The 21,702-nt window shown below is 43.6% G+C and overlaps 2 protein-coding genes across 3 annotated transcripts in view; one reads left to right on the top strand and one right to left on the bottom strand.

The window, feature by feature from the left end:
* tbck (TBC1 domain containing kinase) overlaps nt 1-1,726 on the top strand; it is a 275,407-nt gene extending 273,681 nt beyond the window's left edge. The window contains exon 26 of the mRNA XM_055641803.1: nt 1,248-1,726. Within this exon, the coding sequence (XP_055497778.1) occupies nt 1,248-1,358 (111 nt within the window). The 3' untranslated portion in view covers nt 1,359-1,726. The remainder of the gene's footprint in view (nt 1-1,247) is intronic.
* Nucleotides 1,727-15,086: 13,360 nt separating this feature from the next.
* Nucleotides 15,087-21,702, bottom strand: part of npnta (nephronectin a) — a 68,517-nt gene continuing 61,901 nt past the window's right edge. For both annotated transcript variants that reach the window (XM_055641780.1, XM_055641788.1), the window contains one exon: nt 15,087-17,351. In XM_055641780.1, coding sequence (XP_055497755.1) covers nt 17,250-17,351 — 102 coding nt within the window. In that variant the 3' untranslated portion in view covers nt 15,087-17,249. The remainder of the gene's footprint in view (nt 17,352-21,702) is intronic.

The following is a 21,702-nucleotide window of genomic DNA, read 5'->3' as shown; positions in this document are numbered from 1 at the left end:
GACTTTACATAAATCTGTACTTTACATAGATGATTAGACACAAAATGCTTCAGTAACTCAACAGGACAGGCAGCATCTCTAGAGAGAAGGAAAGGGTGACCCTTCTTCAGACTTTAGTCTGTACTTTACATACTTAGGAACAGCCAAGTGGCAAAGATAACTTTCAAAATTGTTATCCACAGTCAGTGTGATTCAAGCCACACAGATATCCCTTACAAATGTCAAAAAGGAAATGTTTAAAAAACTTTAAAAAATTGTTTCTTTGAACATTTAAAGTGAGAGGCATTCTTTTTTACACAGAGTGTGGTGAGTGCTTGGAACATGCTGCCAGGCGTGGTGGTGCAGGCAGATATAGGAGGAGCATTTAAGAAACTTTTGATGGCTATGCAGGGAATGGAGGGATAGGGGCTATGTGCAGGCTGAGGATAGTTTAACTTGGCACCATGTTCACTACAGATATTATGGATCGAATATCTTATTCCTGTGCTGCTTGTTCTGTGTATCTTGTAGACAAATTGATTACATTTTTTGCCATAATTAGGCAACTCCTATCATTATTGCATCATCAGGCAACCCTCAGAGTTGGAAAGGGCCAAACAGATGCATTACATTTTCTATTATTTAGCAGTTCCTATACCACACAATTAACAATGAATTTCATTTTGATATGTTTGTATGCACAATAAGAAGTCGCATCAAAATGGGCAGTTTTTATTTCTTCATTATTGGCAAGGCTAGTCTTTATTGCCCATCCCTTGTTCCATTAACTAAATAGTTTGCTAGGTCATTTCGAAGAGCAGTTGGTGTTGGAGAGGTCAGAAGATTTGTTTTCTCTAAATTACATCAGGTGACAACTTCTTCACGGCACATTGTTTGCCACTGAGCTGGGCTGTTTTTGCGATATTAAGGGGTAGCACAGTGGCGCAATGATAGAGTTGCTGCCTTACAGCGCCTGAGACCAGGATTAGATCCTTACCAGGGGTGTTCTCTGTGCGGAGTTTGTACATTCTCCCTGTGACTGCGTGGGTTTTCTCCTGGTGCTCCGGTTTTCTCACGCACTCCAAAAACATAGGTTAATTGCTGTTGGTAACTTGTAAAATTATTCCTAGTGTGTGTGGGTGGTGTAGAGGTGATCACTGGTCGGTATGGACTCAGTGGGCCACAGGGTCTGTTTCAGTGTAGTATCTCTAAAGTCTAAAGTAAAGTCTAAAGTTTGGATTGCTCATGGCTCTGCCTTTCTTCTTCAGTTTGCAGAACATCTAGTGAAACTGGCTTATCCACGAGTCTGCATCTTGGACGGAGGAATCAACAAGATGAAACTCACCGGACTGCTAATTGTGCCATCACCTCAAATCTGACCATGTTCACCTGCAGCACCGGGGAAAGATGTATGAAGTCGGAGCTGGCTGAGGGCATTTACAGCACCTGCATCGAAGGGCATTACTGGAACCAGTGACTGTAATCCTTGTCCATGAATCGGACATGATCATGAACTTGTAGCGTGGTGCTGATTTCAACACCAGTGAAATCCACAGAGCAGTGTTATCCAACATGATATTGAATCGGTGGAGATTTGTACCTGAGTGTTATTCAGCAAGGAGACCTCTGATGAATCATGTTTTTCATTACTATCAGAAATGTAAGACTCGTTTATTGTGACCTGTGATTTTAACAGCATGTTGTAGTACAATCGTTATTTAAAGACCATACACAAAATCAAACCTCGTTTGCAGTTTTTTGAACCATTTCTGGAAGAGGTCTAAATGACAGGAATGAAACTCTACAACAGCCCATCTACCATGTCAAATAAACCCAAAAGTGGGGCTTCAAAGAACCAGAAAATAATTACCAAAGCACTGAACCCACTGATGATAAAATTGGGCTACAATTCCTTCGTATAAGCCAAGCATTGAAGGGCCTGTTGATGCATAAAATTTACTTTGGAGGACTCCGGTCCCCCTGGCTTCCTCCAATATCTCCAAAACTGCATGTTTGTGATGTGGGAGGAAACCATAGAACCCAGAGGAAACCCACGCAGTCACTTAGCGAGCATGCAAACTTCACACAGACATCACAGTCAGGATCGAACGTGTGTCTCTGGTGCTGTGAGGCTTCAGCTCTACCAGATAATGTGTTGGCAATAGTGTCAAGTCTGGATTGTTTCCTAGTTTGGCCTACTTGGAATATGCTGAGTAGGCCAGAATATACAAACGAAAGAGAGAAAAAAGTGGGAATGGAATGGTAAGTGAAAATGGCCAACCCTGATGCAAACTGAAAGAAAGAGCATGTTACCGGAAGTTAGAGACTTCAACATTGAGTCCTGCAGGTTGCAAACTGCCCAGATGAAAAACATAGCACTGTTGCTCAAGCTTATAATGGCTTATCAATGGCATTGACTGTATCAATGCAGGAGGACAGAGAGGTCTGAGTGGGATTGGGACAGTGAGTTAAAGTGGCAGGCAATGAGAAGCTCAGGTTCATCCCTGTGGACTGAGTGCAGGTGTTCCTCAAAGCAGCCACCCCAACTACATTTCATTTCTCAATGTAGAGGAGACCACAATGTGTAACACTGAACACGATAGACAATAGATTGGAAGATGTGCAAGTGTTTCGCTGCTTCGTTTGGATTGATCACTTGAATCTGCTGCCAATTTGACGTAAAAGCTGTAAGCTGTAAGCTGCAGGCAGAGAGGTGATCAAAATGTGGAAGGTATTACATTGACTTTGCAATCTGAAATTCCATTGCAATCATTAGCACTGAGCAGGCTTCTTAGCTCCCGGAAGGTGACCGTCGAATAAGGAGGAACACGATAGAGACAATGCAGAGAAAATAGCAGGACAATGACATCCATGAAGTCACCAGGTGAGCTAACCTGTCAGAGCACTCTTAGAAGGAAGCAAATAAACGTAAACTCATGATAATCAAAGTTAGGAAGTACAGTGGAACAAGTTGGTGAGGCTGCATTGTGCATATTGTGTTCAGCTTTGGTCACCCTGCGATAGGGAGGATGTCATTGCTGGAAAGATGCAGAGAAGATTCAAGAGGATGTTGCCAGGACTTGAGGGAGAGGTTGAGCGGGCTAGGACTTTATTACCTGCAGTGCAACGGGATGAGGGGTGATCTTATTGATCTTACATAAATGCACAAAGTCTTCTACCCAGAGTAAGGGAATCGAGAACCAGGAGACATAGGTGAGAGGGGAAAGATTTAATAGGAACCTAAGGGGCAACTTTTTTACACAGAGGTTGGTGGATATATGGAACGAGCTGCCAGAGGAGGTGCTTGAGCCAGGTACATGGACAGGAAAGATTTAGAGAGATAAGGGCTAAACACGGCAGATGGGACTAGTATAAAAGGAGCATCTTGGTCGGCATAGGCAGGTTGTGCCAAGGCCTGCTTCCCTGCTGTATGACTGACTAAGTTGACGTTTGTTAAGTTTTATTGTCTAGCCTTGGTGAATATTTTGAGTCCCATTGTGGAAACTGCAAATGCATCTAAACCGATGACAAGAGATGATGCCTACTTCTATTTCTGAACCTTTGCAAAGGGTCTGAAATCAGCATTATTTTATAATGTCCTAAAATAATTATGGACTATACATTGAACGGCAAAGGGCGAGAGTGTGGATCGTTGACATTTCACCCTGTATTAGCTCGGGTTTCATTCCTTGGGACCTAGTCCTGAGCTGTTAGTTCGACAGGTAAGACCGTACTGTTTCGGGTCACGTTTTGTAGTGTTTCTCAGAGCAGCAGTCGGGGATTTTATCTTGTTGCCTGGTAGTTACCGCACGCTCTCATTGCCTGTGAACAATAGAAGCATTGTGAGAACTTTCTCTTTCCATAATTGCGGCCACTGTTAAGAAAACGGAACTTGTTGATTGAGCACAGCAAGGATTACCGTGTTAGCTCGAGGAGTGAAAGAAGTCAGAGTTTCAGACTGCATTCTAATCAGGCAGCTGCAGTTTTGAAGAGTGAGGGCTTTACTGGTGGAATTTTCCACTCTGCAATCTTGTGACGGTTTATGTGTGGGCTTTAATTGATTAAAGTCCAAATTCCATAGACATTTGACATCATTGGTTTAGTAACCATAAATCTTGAATAGTGAATGTGAATATTTAATACATGTGTGTCAGTACTGCTCGATACTTTTTTTTATATGGTATGACGCACTTTTAGACAAAGTAGAGATGTTAGTGGAGATTCATTTTTGTTTATTTTTTCAATGCCATAGTTCAAGTCATACAGTGTGGAAACAGGCCCGTCAGCCCAACTTGCCCACACTGACCAACATGCCCCATGTACACTCGTACAACTTGCCTGCATTTGGCCTCAAATCCTTCTAAATGTTTCTTAAAAGTTTTGAGAGTGACTGCCGCAACTAACTCCTCTGCCAACTCGTTCCATACACCCACTACCCTTTGGGGGGAAAAATTGTCCCTCAAATTCCTATCACATCTTTCCCCCTCACCTTAAACCAATGTCCTCTGGTTCTTGATTCCCCTTCTCTGGGTGAAAGACACTGCATTTACCCTCTCTATTTCTCTATGATCATATACACCGTTCATCCTCCTGCTCTCCAAGGAATATAGTCCTAGCCTGCTCAGCCACTACTTATAGCTCAGACCCTCGAGTCCTTGCAACATCCTCATAATTAGGTTATTACACAAAAAGCATAATTTAGAAAAGCCCTTGGGGGTCAGCTGTGGTTCTGTCTGTGATACATTGGTGAGATTTCCTGCCTTTGTATACAGTACATGGGTCTTTAACTGGGTATGGTGGAGCCTTCCTGCCCTCAGAAGATCAGATGGTAACGACTTACGACTCGCTTCTGATTCAGATTCAGATTGCTTTATTGTCATATACACCAGGGTGCAATCAAATTCCTTGTTCATGCAAAGTTTCTTAGAGTGAACAGTACACGTGGTAATAATAAATACACCAATAAACGCAAAGATGATGCAAAATAGCAGAATGGTACAAAGGTTGAAGTTCAATCTGAAGTACTGCACTTTAGTTTAGTTTAGTTTAGAGATACAGGGTGGAAACAGGCCCTTCGGCTCACCAAGACCGCGCCGACCAGCGATCACCCCGTACACCAGCGCTATCCTACATATGCTAGGGACAATTTACAATCGTTATCAAAGCCATTTAACCTACAAACGTGTCGTCTTTTGAATGTGGGAGGAAACCGGAGCACACAGAAAAAACGCGCATGGTCACAGGTAGAACATACAATCTCCCGTAGTGGAGGTTCTTTCCTGTCCATGTGCCTGTCCAAAATGTCTTTTAAATGGTGTTGTAGTACCTGGCTGCGCCACTACCTCTGGCAGCTCGTTCCATATATCCACCAACCTCTGTAAAACCGTTGCCCTCTTAGGTTCCTATTAAATCTTTCCCCTCTCACCTCGAATCTATGTCTCCTGGTTCTCGAATCCCCCACTCTGGGTCGAAGATTTTGTGCATTTATGTAAGATCTATAAGATCACCCCTCATCCCATTGCACTGCAGGCAATAAAGTACTGCACTGCACCCGGTCAGGATCGAACCCGGGTCCATGGCGCTGTAAGGCAGCAACTCTACTGCTGCGCCACTTTGCTGTTTTATGTAGTGCAAAAAGAACACTAAAGTACAAGAGTACTTTACAAGAGTAGGAGTATGTGGCAGCACCTCCAGGAAGTGATTGGTTCAGGGGTCTGATAGCAGTGAGGAAGAATCTTACTCATGGATGTCCGAGCTTTTAGGCTCCTGCATCTTTCATAGATAGTAGATGGGGGGAAAGGGAATGGCCAGGGTGCAGACATTTAGTTTAGTTGAGTTTAGAGACATTGTGTAATAACAGACCCTTTGGCCCAACTGAGTCCACGGCGACCATCACACTAGTTCTATGTTATACTTTTGTATCCTACACATTAGGGACAATTTACAGATGGAAGCCAATTAACTTACAAACCTGCACGTCTTTGGAATGAAGGAGGACACCTGAAGAAAACCTACCTGGTCACAGGGAGAACGTACAAACTCCACACAGACAGCACCCATAGTCAGGATCAAATCCGGGTCTCTGGTGCTGTGAGGCAGCAGCTCTACTGCTTGACCATACTTCCAGCCTTCCTGATGCAAACACTGTGAAGATGGACCGGATGGAAGGAAATGACATGCCTGCGGTGGACTGTTCACCACCCTGCAGGCTTAGGTGGTCAAGAGCAGAGTAGATGCCATAATAGGCAGAGGAGCATCCCCTCTTAAACATTTCTATAGGGTCATTGGTCAAATTGTAGAGAATCCTCATCGATATGCTGAACCTTCTCGGAAGTCTAAGAAAGTAAATACATAGACAAACGTTCTTGATGGTGATATGAATGCCTACGCAATGTGGCTTTTCACCATCTCTACAGCCGCTCCATTGATGAAGAGTTTATGTTCACCCCCCACTTCCTTCAGTTAACAACCAACTCTTTCATATTGCTGACATTAACGGCTAGGTTTATTTAGTTTAGTTTATTGTCACATGTACCGAGGTACAGTGAAAAGATTTTGTTGCGTGAAAGACAATACATGATTACAACCAAGTTATTTACTGTGTACAAATACATGATAAAGGGAATAATGGGAATATCTTTTAGTGCAAGATAAAGTTCAGTAAAGTCCAAATAAAGATAGTACGGAGGGCCTCCAATGAGGTGGATAGTAGTTCAGCTCCATTCTCTAGTTGTTGGTAGGATTGTCCAGTTACCTGATAACAGCGGAATAAACTGTCCCTGAATCTGGAGGTGTACGTCTTCACACTTCTATAGCTTTCTCCCGATGGGAGAGGGGAGAAGAGGGAGTGGCCGGGGCATGACTGGTCCTTGACTATGCTGGTGGCCTTGCCGAGGCAGAGTGGAGTGTAAATGGAGTCTATGGATGGTTGGTTTGTATGATGGTCTGAGCTGCGTCCAACATTTTCTATAATTCTCACAATTCACCAGCAGACTTCAAGATCGAGTTGGTGATGTACTTGGCTGCACAATCATGGGTGTACAGGTGAAAGATCAAGGAACTGAGCACACAACCCAGAGCAGCACCAGTGTTGAGGGTCAGGAGAAAATGACGTGACCAATTCCAACAACTGAGGTCTGCTGTTCGTGGAGTTCAGAAGCCAATTGTTGCTGAATGTCACACAGCCAAGGTCCATGAGCTTTTTGATATGGGCTTAGCCACTATTATGGTGTTGAAGGCTGAGCTGCAGAACAGGAATAGCATCCTGACATACGTAGGTGTTCTTACTGTCGAAGTGACTTCAAACTGGTGTGCAAGAGTGTTTCTGCATCCACATTGCAAGGTGGTTAAGATTGTCTGGAAGACTGGCATGGATATGTGTCATTACTAATCTTTTAAGGCACTTAATTATAGTGGATGTTAGAGCTATTGGGCTGTAGCCATTGAGACTGGTACTTTACTTTTCTTGGGGAGTGGAATGATGGAGGTTATCTTGAAGTCGATGGGGACTGTAGACCATTGAAGCAAGAGGTTGTAGATGTTGATGGCCAGTTGATTGGTGTACAATTACAGAACCTGTCAATCTTTTAGATGCCTTATGTGAGGCTGAATATTCAACCACGCGTTTTTTCCTCGTAAGGTGATTATTTCCAAATCATCACTGGCTGACCTGACCTGACCAGTGACAAGCCTGGAAATAGAGGACGTGGAGAGGATGTTTCCAGAGTCTAGGAGAGAGTCTAGGACCAGTGGCCATCAGCTGAGAATGAAAAGTTGTACCTTTGGAAAGGAGATGAGTAGGCATTTCTTTATTCAGAGGGTGGTGAATCTGTGGAATTAATTATCACAGACGACTGTGGAGGCCAAGACAATGGAATTTTTTTAAGGCGGAGATGGACCGATTCTTGATTAATACAGGGGTTATGGGGAGAAGGCAGGAGAATGGGGTTGAGAGGGAAAGATAGATCGGCCATGATTGAATGTCGGAGTAGACTTGATGGGCCAAATGGCCAAATTCTACTCCTAGAACATATGAACTTATTAACCTCCAACTATCCATAAAATCTTCTGCTGCCCATGTCCTAACTTGCAACAATCGTCTTCCTTCGTCACCATCGCTAGGCTTGCTGGCCTGGATTGGTTGCAACTCAAGAACTACTTTGAATTCTTACCTTAATAATATTGCTTACTCAAGCCCTCTGACACTTCACATAGTAATTTTCCCAAGACCTTTACCCCTACCAAATATCTGCCCTCTAATTTGATGATAGCCATATCTTTAGCTACCTGGACTATAAGCTCTGGAATTCCTTACATGAACTTTCTTTCCATTTTTTCCTCCTTCAATACATTCCTCAAAGCCTATCTTGTTCATTTATGCTCATCTGCTTACATGATGGAATTCATTTTTTACCCGATAATGTTCAGATAAGGTACAGAAGTGTGAAAACGCATACATCCAGATTCAGGGACGGTTTCTTCCCAGCTGTTATCAGGCAACTGAACCATTTTATCAACAACTAGAGAGTGGTCCTGAGCAACTATCAACCTCATTGAAGCCCCTTCCAACATCTTTAATCGGACTTTACTGAACTTTATCTTGCACTAAGTGTTATTCCCTTTATCCTGTATCTGTACACTATGGATAGCTCAATTGTAAACATGTGGTCTTCCTGCTAACTGGGTAGCAGTTTTTCACGTGACAATAAACTAAAGTGGTTATTCCAATTTAACATTTGATACACTGAAGTCATTACATAGATGGATAATATTGTTTTCATTCATTGTTTTTCTTCTCAAATTATCCATGCCGTGACATTACGGTTCATATTGGTAGCTGGTCCTTGCACTGGGAAGCCTTTCTTTTTGTGAACGAGGAAGAGGACAATTTATATATTTCTTAGCAAGAAACATTAACAGCCGGCGAAAGCTTTGTTGATCTCGCATCTGTTTCCCTGCATTTTATCATTTAATGCCTTGCAACATCTGACCCATTCTGATGACTGGAGTCGGTTTAATGTCTGTGCACCTCATGTATCCATAATTGATGTCCCATTACACATTGTTGAACCTGTGCCTAATGCAGGAATATGGGATGACATCTTATCAATGTGCACAAGATTGATGCTCAGCCCTGAGAAGCTTTTGAAAGTCATAGATAACTTACAGCTGCAGCTCCTATCTGGTTCTGGAGCCTAGTAATGATCTGGGGTTGACAGGCACAGCCTATAGCTTACAGCGCAAGAGACCCGGGATTGATCTTGATAACGGGTGCTGCCTGTATGGAGTTTGTACGTTCTCCCTGGGACCACGTGGGTTTTCTCCAGGTATTCCAATTTCCTCCCACACTGCAAAGAAGTACAGGTTTGTAGGTGAGAACTGCAGATGCTGGTTTAAATTGAAGGTAGACTCAAAATGCTGGATAAACATTTGTTCTCTTATCATGATCCTAACTTACTGCAGTCTGGTGAAATAGCAAAACGATGTGATCTGTCAACAAATAGATAATATGTTTTGACTGTCTATGCTGTCTATGTGCAGTCTCCATCACAGGAGACAGCCTATTGACCGACATCTACTACAAACCTATTGACGCCCATAGTTATCTAGACTACACTTCTTCCCACCCTGCTTCCTGTAAAGACGTGATCCCCTACTTCCAATTCCTCCATCTATGCCGTATCTGCGCCCAGGATGAGGTTTTCATTACTAGATCATTGGAGATGTCCTCATTCTTTAGGAAACGGGCTCCCCTCTTCCATTATAGATGAGGCTCTCACTAGGGTCTCCTCAATATCCCGCAGCTCCGCTCTTGCTCCCCCTACCCCTACCCCCATTTGCAACAAGGACAGAGTCCCCCTTGTCTTCACCTTCCACCCCATCAGCCGTCGCATACAACATATAATCCTCCAACACTTTTGCCACCTCCAACGGGATCCCACTATTGGCCACATCTTCCCATCTCCACCCCTTTCTGCTTTCCGCAGAGACCGTTCCCTCCACAACTCCCTGGTCAACTCATCCTTTCCCACCCAAACCAACCCCTCCCCAGGTATTTTCCCCTGCAACGGCAGGAGATGCAACACCTGTCCCTTTACCCCCCTCATATTTCGCTTGGGCAGTTTACACCCCAGCGGCATGAACATTGGCTTCTCTAACTTCAAATAGCCCTTGCTTTCCCTCTCTCTCCATCCCTCCCCCTTCCCAGTTCTCCCACCAGTCTTACTGTCTCCGACTACATTCTATCTCTGTCCCGCCCACTCCCCTGACATCAGTCTGAAGAAGGGTCTTAACCCATTCCTTCACTCCAGAGATGCTGCCCGTCTCGCTGAGTTCCTCCAGCATTATGTGTCTACCAGGTTTGTAGGTCAATTGGCTTTAGTAAAATTGTAAATTGTCCCTAGTGTGTAGAATAGAACTGGTGCACAGAGTGATTGCTGGTCGGCACGAGCTCGGTGGGCCAAAGAGCATGTTTCCACACAGTAACTCTACGTAAGTTAAAAAAGAAAAAAACTGGAGTATTACAAAGGAAATCCAAAGTGTATTTTTCACTCAGTATGAAGCCCACTATCAACTCACTATTTTCTCCTGAAATCAGGTAAGTGATGCAATACACCCTGACAATTGTTTTCACCTTGTGTCTGGCAACTGGTGGAAATGCTCGATTTTTACGACCTGTCACTAGGTAAGCCTGAGCCTTGGACCAGTGCCGTCATTGTTAATGATAGTACTTCTACAAGTCACTTATATGAGCAGTTCCAAGATATTGATTCATTGACGGGAAGTTGATATATGTTGTCAAGGCATGGCGACTTAGGTCTTGCAACCTTGGTTCTCTGGTCTTTCGATGAGGTCCAAGGTCATTTGGAGAGGAATGTTTAGAAAAATTAAATTTGTTTCATAGGTTCATAGAATTACGCCAATCACGAAAAGGCCAATCAGATAGTCCTGCCTGTGTTATTAGCCAATTAGTCCCAGAGCAATGCAGCACAGAGAGAGGCCCTTTGGCCCACCTTGTTCACACCAACCAAGTTGGCATACTGGGCGAGTCCCATTAGAAAATTATTCTAAAGGTCAACAGTAAAGAACTACAGATGCAGGAAATCTCAACACAGCAAATGTTAGAACTTGTCAGTTCAGGCAGCATCTGCAGAAAGAGAAACAGTTAATATATCTTGGTATACGTAGCATTATAAATCAAAACCAATAGCAACACTCCAGATTCTACCACTCCTTTACACTTTAGTGCAATTTATAGTATCCAATTAACTTACCAATGCGTACTTTTTTGGGATGTGAGAGGAAACCAGAGAACCCTGGAGGAGAACCAAGAGAGAATGTGCAAACAGTACGCAGACAGGACTGGAGGTCAGAATCCAGATCTCTGGAGCCACGAGGCAGCAGCTCCATTAGCTGTGTCTCTGTGCCACCAATACTCACACTTCTCAGACTCCTGGCTAAATTGAAACAGTGGGGACAAAGAACTGCAGATGCTGGTTTATACTAAAGATAGACACAAAGTGCTGAAGTAACTCAGTGGGTCTGCCATAATCTCTGGAGGAAAAGGATGTGTGATGTTTCAGGTCAGGATTGAAGAAGAGTCTCTTTTCCTCCAGAGATGCTTCCCGATCCACTGAGTTACTCCAGCACATTGTATCTAAATTGAAAAGATGTTGCTAGGTAATCCTATTCATCCAGAATCGTCTCAAATGTTTGATTGTCTCTCTTGTTCCTGGACAATGTGCTGGATGAGTCTTCCCCACAAGTCCTATACAATAAATGTGGTGTCCTTGGCAATGTGGACAACAATCTACTATTAAGCACTATCTTTTGCATCTCTTTGCAACATTATGGCACAGTTGTTAGAGCTGCTGCGCCATAGCATCAGAAATCCAGGTTCGATCCTGATCTCTCCTGCTGCCTCCGTGGAGTTTGCCTATTCTCCCTGTGGTGCATGGGTCTCATCAGGATGCTCAGATTTCCTGCAACATTGCAAAGAGATGCAGGTTTGTAGGTTTATTGGCCTCTGTAAATTGCCCCTCGTGTGTAGGGAATAGATGCAAAAGTGGGATAACATCGAACTTGAGGGAGCGTGTGATCAATGATCCGTGTGGCCTCCATGAGCCGAAGGGTTTGTTTCCATGGTGTATCTCTAAACTCTCTAAACTCGAAACACACCTGCAAACTTAACACATCAATCAGTTGAAGTGGCAGATTTTTGATTCTGACATTTATAAAGTAAATGCAAATAGTCTTTATTAGCAAAATAATTCATGATCGCTGCATCTTACAATAAAATAATGATACAATAAACTCTTGTTATAAAGGACTGCAGGGATAGGGTGGTGTCTGTTATTGCCAATTGTCCACTATAACCAATTAAGGGATTCTCATTGTGTAAGCAGTAGAAACAAGGAACTGCAGATGCTGGTTAATACACTGAAGGACACAGAGTGCTGGAGTAACTCAACAGGTCAGGCAGCATCTCTGGAGAACATGGATAGGTGACGTTTTGAGTCGAGACTTCTTCACTCGGTCTGGAACTGAACCATGTAAGCAGGTGAGTTGATGGGCCCAGGCTACTGGCGGTCGGGGGAAAGGCGAGGATCGGCGGAGTCATTGCATATGGCCTACGTGCGGTAAAGGTCGGTGGCGGCGGCAGGCAGGGCCTGGTAAGGGGCGGGGAGGTGGTGATGGCCGGGGTTGGTGCGGCAGCCTAGCCCAGAGGAGAATGTCGTTAGGTGCGTCCACTACAACCAAGATCCATTATATAGTCCATAATAATGGCGGTTTACAATACGTCAATGTGATTGCTTTTGTCTATAATGCTGCCCAGACTCGACCATAACCATATTTGTGCAGTTACTCTTCACCAGGAACTGTATGATTCCAAGACTAGCTGCTCCCATCCATTAACAAGGGAATCTAACCACAACACCAGGATTGTCTAATCAATTTACTGGAGAGCCTGATCCCCTCCTGATTTTGTGAAGTCTTTTTGATCTCGTTGTGGCTACTTCAGTGTAAAACGAAGCTGACTGAATAATTGCCTTAAACCTTTATTGGTGTGTATTACTGTAACTCGCACCAACTTTTAGCGCAAGTATCATTATCATTGGAAGATTAAACTATATTGCTGACAGATGAGTTCAGAAAGAAGTACAATATAGATGTTTCTGAGCTGATTCCATCACTAAATCCCTTAAAAAAATAACTTTCAAACACACTCCCTGGCTTCAGGCGATCTACTGTTGTTCCAAACTAATGACCCTGTCCCACTTAGGAAACGTGAACGGAAACCTCTGGAGACTTTGCGCCCCACCCAAGGTTTCCGTGCGGTTTCAGGAGGATTTTGTCATTCTCCCTACCTGCTTCCACTACCTGCAACCTCCGGCAACCACCTTCAACCTCCGGGGACCGCACGGAAACCTTGGGTGGGGCGCAAAGTCTCCAGAGGTTTCCGTTCAGGTTTCCTAAGTGGGACAGGGGCATTATAAGCCAATCTCAGAGGAAACCGTGTGGGAATTGGGGCAAAAGAAGATGGTGGATTAGGGATGAATTGGGTAGCTCTTGCACACAGGTGTATCGTAGGCACAATGAGCCACACAGCCTCGTTCTGCACGCCGGTTTCCGTAAAGACCGAGAGAGCTGAGAGAGAGAGAGAGAGAGTTTGGACCCCTGCGATTAGATTGTAGCTCTGATTTCTGATATTCCCAAACAGTCATGTGTCCAATGTAACATCACATCTTGGCAGCTTGAGAATATAAATGCATTGTGTTTTTCCAAATAATCTGTCAGAAGGCCAACTGGTCAAACAGTGTTCTTCAACGGAAATCTACCATCCTGACCTCACCTCTACTCTCTCTGACTGTTATCCCACACCAATGTGAATGATTCTCATTAGCTCTCTGCAGTGGCCGAGGTCAAGTCCATTGTATCAAATCAAATTGGAGGAACAGCATCCAATATTACGCTTGGGTAGCTTACAAACCAGCGGCAATAACGTTGATTTCCCCAATTTTAAGTAACCCCTGTATCCCCTCTCCCAGTGCTCCCCTCTCCTCTACCCTCGTCATCCCATTAGTTCCACTGTTCGCATCCTTGTATCCATCTTTATCACCTCCTCCCCAGCCAACAATGGACAATTATGGGCTCCACCTTTCCTTGGTCATCTGTTGCTGGGCCTGATATGTTCTGGCATTTTCCGACCTTCAGTTCCCTCCCTTTTACTTTCCGTCTGAAGAAGGGTTCCGACCTGAAACGTCAGCCAGAGATGATGCCTGACCCTGAGTTACTCTAGCACTTTGTGTTTATCTTCTGTATTCAATCCACCACCACACCACAGATATATTCTTGATTAGTATGGGTGTCAGGGGTTAAGGGGAGAAGACAGGAGAATGGGGTGAAGAGAAGATAGATCAGCAATGATTGAATGGTGGAGTAGACTTGATGAGCCAAATGGACTAATTCTGCTCCTATTACTTATGAATACCACCTCCTCCTTGTAACTGAAAATTAATGCTGGCCTTACCAGTCACCAGATATTTCTGTTTCAAAAAGTGTAACAAGAAAGGTTTAGATGGCAGAGATGGGACTTTTCAAATACTGAGTGGTCAGCAAAACTAAGCATTTCACTGTACATGTGGCAATAAAATATCATTGAATCTTTGAACTTATCCATGCCGACCAAGATGCCCATGTAAGCTAGTCCCACCTGCTGACTTTTGGCCCGTATCCCTCTGAGTCTTTCCTATCCATGTACCTATTCAAGTGTCTTTTAAATGCTGTTATGGTACCAGCCTCAACTAAGGCAGCGCATTCTATACCCACCATATACCCAGCATATACCATCCACCCTTGGTGAAAAGGCTGTCCCTCAGGTTCCCATTAAATCTACCCCCTTTCCCATTAAATTTATTGCTTCTGGTTTTTGATTCCCCTACCCTTGGTAAAAGCTCACCTTAGAAACATCACCAGGTCAATTTGGAACAACCTAACCCATGGTAACTGCATCTGGTTCCATCTCCCAAAGATTCTGCTTCTAAGGTACCACCATGGACATAATGAAGTGAGAGTTGATATTGTCTACCACTAATCAGAACAAGCACTTTTACACAAGTCCATTTTTATTACAAAAATCAGCACATTTTTAACCCTTTGATTCCCTTCCAGTGAATGGGGTGGCTGCCATCGAATGGTGGCCAGTTTTAAACAAAGGTTGACTCGTTGTCATTAACTTCATAAAGAAATGCCATTCCTGCCTGTGTTAAATATTCTGTAATAAATATTCCATCATCACTCATGAAGGCCTATATTTTGGATCCACTGACTGCCTTTCATTGGGGACAGGCATGGGTCTGATAACGCAGAATGCTGGGCAAGAAATATATTCAGTGGGGGCAAAAAATATATTCAGACCAAAAATGTTTACTAATAGAATATGTGACCATGTGAAAATTCAAGAAAAAATAACCACCATTGTAAACATAGTGCCACAGGAATCACAAAATGAGCTCTGAGTCTTAGTGCCACCCAATAGTGTTCATGGGTGTTGTTTAACGAGGATTACTGAACAAACTGATAAATGTTAACACACGATACAGGATGTATTCAAGGACTGACCATACTGATCAGAAATAGTCCCACTCTCAAGCTACAATCATAATTGGTAGCTATAGTTATAAGGAGTGGAACAGCTGAAGTCTTGCTATAAAACCTTGTAGTGATGAAGGGTATTTAACTGAAGGGTACTTACTGGGTGTGAACATAACCAAGACAAGATATCCCACCCAATCACACTGGACTAGTTTCCTGCACCCTGACTGCCAAACAAGGGCCACTGTGATCTGGATGTATTGCTTTGTTCCTCTTGAAAAGAAAACTTTATTTTTATTTATTGCAATATATAAGGAATAATGTGCATACTCACCATTTAATTTTCTGGGTTTGCAACCATTTGTGTGTTCTGGTAAAATCAGGAAGTGAGTTTTGTATTCTGATAATCCCATCAATTTGCATTCCTAAATAATCACCGCTACAAACCTCCTCAATAGCTGCCTGAAAAGCTTGTAAAAGTACAGCTGTGTAATTCCCTGCAGTGTTATATACAGTACTATGGAGTGCCTACACAAATACAAATAGCTGCAGTAAGTGCATGCTCAAGTAAATGTGAAACAAACGCATGTTAAATAGAGTGAGACAATCATCCCAAACAATAAAGAATTCATTTACACGTAGGTACATTTTTAAATGGCTATAGTTGTTGTTTGGCATCAATTACTAAACAAACAATTAAAAGCAAAAGCACATTGTAGGAACATATTCATGGCACGACCACTGTCAAGCTCTTAAGAGACAAAAATGTGAAGGAGAAACACAGTCACCTGGGTTACTAAGCGGCAGTCCATGTGACACGATCCAGGACAGTACAGGAGTCCCCCCGCATGGAGCCGAGTGATTTCCCAGTGTACAACAACATGCTCAATGTGGGAATGGGGTGGGAGGAGAGTTGCTAGGCAGCTTTAAGCTGAGACGGCAGTGACTGCAATTTAACAAGTCATCAGTTACGCACCTGTAATGAGGTGGAGGATGCCAAAGGGGTAAAGCAACACAATGAGACCCTGCATGACGGGCAAGAGCAGAAGGAGGAGAGGAAGAAAAAGGGCCAGGAATTAATGGAGTGACTACCGACTGAAGTCCCTTGCAGCTCAAATATACGTGCGTGGTGTCAGATTAACTTCACATGGAAACTTCTAAAAAGGTGATGCTAGACCCAGGTTTCAGGTTACGTGAGATATTTACCATCCGAGGGCCAAGACTCATCAGGACAATGTTTAGGACGTTTCCAGTCCAGTGCCCTGATAAGAATGACAGAGATATGATTTGTGCAAGGAGTTGACATCTAGTTGGGTGCGTCCACTCTCCAGCGTAATACAATGACATGTTGATTAATGAGTCGTTTCATTTAGAGCTGCTGTTCCAACCAACACCCCTCTCATTCTGGAGATTTCATAGCCATATTCGTCAGCATTACTGGACCACAGACTAATCGCATAAGCACACAGATAAGGTTTATTAAAAATGCGGAGTTTGTTTGAATCTCTTGTGCCCTCAGAGGGCTGTGTCCAGGAAAGATTGTACTCAGGAGCCAAATAGAATGGCAGTCAGCTACTTCTCCCCCTCCCCCCCCCCCCCCCCCCCGCATTCAGTCCTCACACAGACGGAGGGGGGTGAGGTGGGGTGGCCTTTCAGATGTGGAACCCTCCGCTTCACTACTGACCCCAAGGTCTTCCCGAGCATTGGCCTTTCTGCAAGCTGATATCATCCAGACCGATGATTCCTCTGTTCTTCTCTTGGATCCCTTTGAAGATGACCTGGAGGAGAGAGAGAGAAACCAGGTGAGAAACGTAGAAACAAGGAACTGCAGATGCTGGTTTACAAAAGAAGACCCAGAGTGCTGGAGTAACTCCGCGGGACAGGCAGCATCTCACGAGAACATGGATGGGCGATGTTTTGGGTTGGGACCCTCCTTCAGAAATTTGGGAAAAAAACAGCAATCTCTTCTTTGCATTGAACTTTCAACATTCAGAGTTTCGGAGCCATTTTTCAGCTAATCCGTGAAGTTTCGTGTTAGTTCACCAAGTAAACCATCTTTCGCCTTGCACTGATCTCCAAACAATTGTGTCCAAACTCACCAAGTATATCCTGTCCACATTTGTGCAATCAGATTTTATTTTAAAGGCTAAATAGACATTTTTATTATTGAATTGTGCATATTTTCCAGGACCATATGAAGTAGAGTGTATATGAAGCTCATTTTTCAGGGGCTACATTATGCTGGAGGAGATAGGATCAATCTTTTGGCATTAAATGTATTTGGCAGCTCGACCAAAACAATGAAGTGGTCTCATTCTCTTTGGCAGTGGGGAGTTTATGACTATTTTGGATTCCTGGATTAGGGGGTAATAGTTACAGGGAGAGGTTTACAGACTTGGATTGTTTTCTCTGGAACACTGGAAGTTGAGGGGAGACCAGATGGAAGTATATCAAATGATAGGCATAGGTAGGAGACCTTTCTCCCAGGATGGAAATATCAAATATTAAAGAGCATAGGTTCAAGGTGAGATGGGCAAAGTTTAAAGGGGATGTGCAGGGCAAGTATTTTTACACGGAGGGTGGTGAGTGCCTGGAACACGATGCTGAGGTGGTGTTGGAGGCTGATACCATAGTAGCATTTAAGAGACAATTGCGTAGGCACATGAATATGCAGGGAATGAACAAATATGGATTATATGCAGGCAGATAAGAGTTGGTCTTGGCATCATGTTTGGCATAGACACTACAGACCGAGTTCGATTTTCTATTCTGCCCAAAATGCTCCAGACCCAATCTTCATAGTTTGTTTCTTATGAACGAGACCCAATGACAACACCATTCTCGAGAATAAAAAGGTAGGTAGCAAGATAACAGTATGACAAGTAATAAGGAGGTACTAGAAATCCTGGTTATCCTTAAAAAAAAACCTGTAGATCCCCAGATAGCTTCTTGAAGGCTGCAGAAGGCATGGGATTTGCAAAGGACTTGCTGTAATCTCCTGACAGCCCCTAGTTATTGGAGTGGTTCCAGAGAACTGGACAATGGTACTTATGATACTTTTGGTCAAAAAGGGTGTGAGGACATTCCCGGCAACTGCAGGGTGATAGGACCAACCTCAGAAGTGGGGAAACCTTCAGAAGCCATATTTAGGGAACAAAAATATGGACAGAAGTTTCAGTTAAAAAAACAGAACCATGGATTTCTCCAAGGCAAATCATTGACTAACCTGATTGAATGTTTTATGGGATAATAAAAAGGTTAATGGAACAAATGCAATAGATATGGTCCAGATAGCTTGTCAGGTGCTGGTTTTCCAGGTAGATTGTCAGATGCAGGTTGATTAACAAAAATGAGGACCACAGAGACATTTTATCTATTTTTGTCCTTATTTTTATGAGATGTGCTCTGACAACAAAGATAATATTGAAAATGGGCTTCTGAACTGATTATAGTGGCAATATGTTCTGACTGCCAATGCTGTCTATGTGCCATCTTATTAAGTTAACCCATCAACCATGCATCAATTTGGTTATCCATTCTGCCTCTAACCACTGATGTATGATCGAAGGGTTAACAGCAAGGCGGTACATAGACAGTCAAAACATATCTATTTGTTGACAGATCACATTGCTTTGCTATTTCACCAGACTGCAGGTAGTTAGGATCGTGATAAGAGAACAAATGTTTATCAAAGTTTCACAAGATTGTCTTCTCAAAAGCATGCACACATTAATAGTGTGATAATTCATGTGGAACTTTTGATAAATAAACGGAATCTATGATCAGATACAGTATTGACTAAAACCTGCCCTCTACACAATCGGTGGCCTGCCTTGGTTTGTCGTTCCATATCATTTGATTATCTTCAAAAGACAAACATCTTGCAAAAATTCCCAAGCCCTTGGAGCATTCCAAAAGCTTCACCCCGCCAATGAAACCTAGAGTCATAGTCATATGGCATGTCCTTGGCCCATGTCTACCGCACTGACCAAAATGTTACATCCAAGCTGGCCCCCTATGCCCATGTTTCATCCATATCCCTCTAAACCATTCCTATCCCTGTACCTATCCAAATGTCTTTTAAATGGTATCTGCCTTAACTACCTTCCCTGGCAGCTCATTCCATAAATCTACCACCCAGATGAGTGAAAAAGTTGGCCCTCGCGTTCCTCATAGAGTGATACAGTGTGGAAATAGATCCTTCGGCCCAACTTGCCCACACCGGCCAACATGACCCAGCTAAACTAGTCCCATCTGCCCGCGTTTGGTCCATATCCTCCATATCCAAACCAGTCCTATCCATGTACCTGTCTAACTGTTTCTTAAACGATGGGATAGTCCCAGCCTCAACTACCTCCTCTGACACCCACCGCCCTTTGTGTGAACAAGTCACCCCTCAGATTCCTATTAAATCTTTTCCTCTTCACCTTGAACCTATGTCCTCTGGTCCTCAATGCCCCTATTCTGAGCAAGAGACTCTGTGCATCTACACGATACGTTCCTCTCATGATTTTATACACCTCTGTAAGATCACCCCTCATCCTCCTGCACGCCAAGGAATATAGACCCAGCCTACTCAACCTCTCCCTATAGCTCACACCCTCTAGTCCTGGCACCATCCTCGTAAATCTTATCTGAACCCTTTCAAGCTTGACAATATCTTTCCTATAACATGGTGCCCAGAACTGAACACAATATTCCAAATGCGGTCTCACCAAAGTCTTATGCAACTGCAACATGACCTCCCAACTTCTATACTCAATACTCTGAGTGATGAAGGCCAAAGTGCCAAAAACCTTTTTGACCACTTTCTCTACCTGTGACTTGACCGTCAAGGAACCATGCACCTGCACTCCTAGATCCCTCTGCTCTACAACATTCCCCAGAGGCCGACCATTTACTGTGTAGGTCCTGCCCTTGTTAGACGTCCCAAAATGCAACACCTCACACTTCTCTGTATTAAATTCCATCAACCATTCGTCCGCTCATGTGACCAATCGATCCAGATCCTGCTGCAATCGTTCACAACCATCTTCACTTTCTGCAAAACCACTAACTTTTGTATCATCAGCAAATTTGCTAATCTTCCCCTGAGTGTTCTCATCCTAATCATTGATGTAGATGATAAACAGTAATGGCCCCAGCGCCAAACCCTGAGGCACACCACTAGTCACAGGCATCCAATGCGAGAAGCAACCTTCCACCGTCACCCTCTGCTTCCTTCTACGGAGCCAATTTGCAATCTCTCCTTGGATCCCATGTGATCTAACCTTCCAGAGCAGCCAACCATGCGGAACCTTGTTCCTATTAAATATTTCCCCTCTCAAGTTAAACCTAGCTCTTGATTTCCATATCCTGAGGAAAAGACTCTGCACATTCACTTTTTTATTTACCTCATGATTTGCTGCAGGGGTATCTCAAATCCCCCCGCAGTTGCAGGTTCTCCTACTCTCCAAAATATAAAGTCCGAGCCTGTCAAATCTCGTTGGCATTCTGTGATGTATGTAACAGGATTGTTTTCAACTCAACGCCTTTAGCAGATGCAACCCCGTGCATGGTCACTAAGTTTACTGCAGCCATCAAAGGCACATTTGATTCATTTCTCAAACTGTGTTGGCAGTGACACATCCAGACAGCTGCTTCTGTGCAAATAGTGCATGTGGCATTCAAGTCTGATTACACACTGTTTAACTCAATGCTCTTCCCTGCATACGAAAAATAAACTCATTGGAACAACCTCATGTTTTCCATCATTCCCTTGTTATTGTATAAAAGGGACGATTGCAAGAGAAGTGGAGTTGAATAGCAATATTTAAGGATAATTAATGGCAGCAGTGTGCTCACTAATCAAGTCTGACTTTTCCACAACTTGGCCAAGATTACACAGACATTCCAGGCACTACAAGGATCTGGAGACAGGGGTATGGGATACAAGGAGTTTCATCCTATTTTCAATAGTTTGTTTAAAGTGTAGGTGCCCGATCCATCGCCCCCTCCCCCCTTGTGTAAGTGGGGTACATCTAAGAACGACCCTGGCAAACCATCGCTTAAAGTCGCACATGAACTAGGCTGTTGAGATTGCTATCGCTATAGAGTGTTTTAAGAGTTTCGGGGGGATTTGAGATACCC

Source organism: Leucoraja erinacea, chromosome 1 (assembly GCF_028641065.1).
Source record: "Leucoraja erinacea ecotype New England chromosome 1, Leri_hhj_1, whole genome shotgun sequence".
In the NCBI taxonomy this organism is placed as follows: Eukaryota; Metazoa; Chordata; class Chondrichthyes; order Rajiformes; family Rajidae; genus Leucoraja; species Leucoraja erinaceus.
This window is presented reverse-complemented; position numbering and strand designations above follow the sequence as displayed.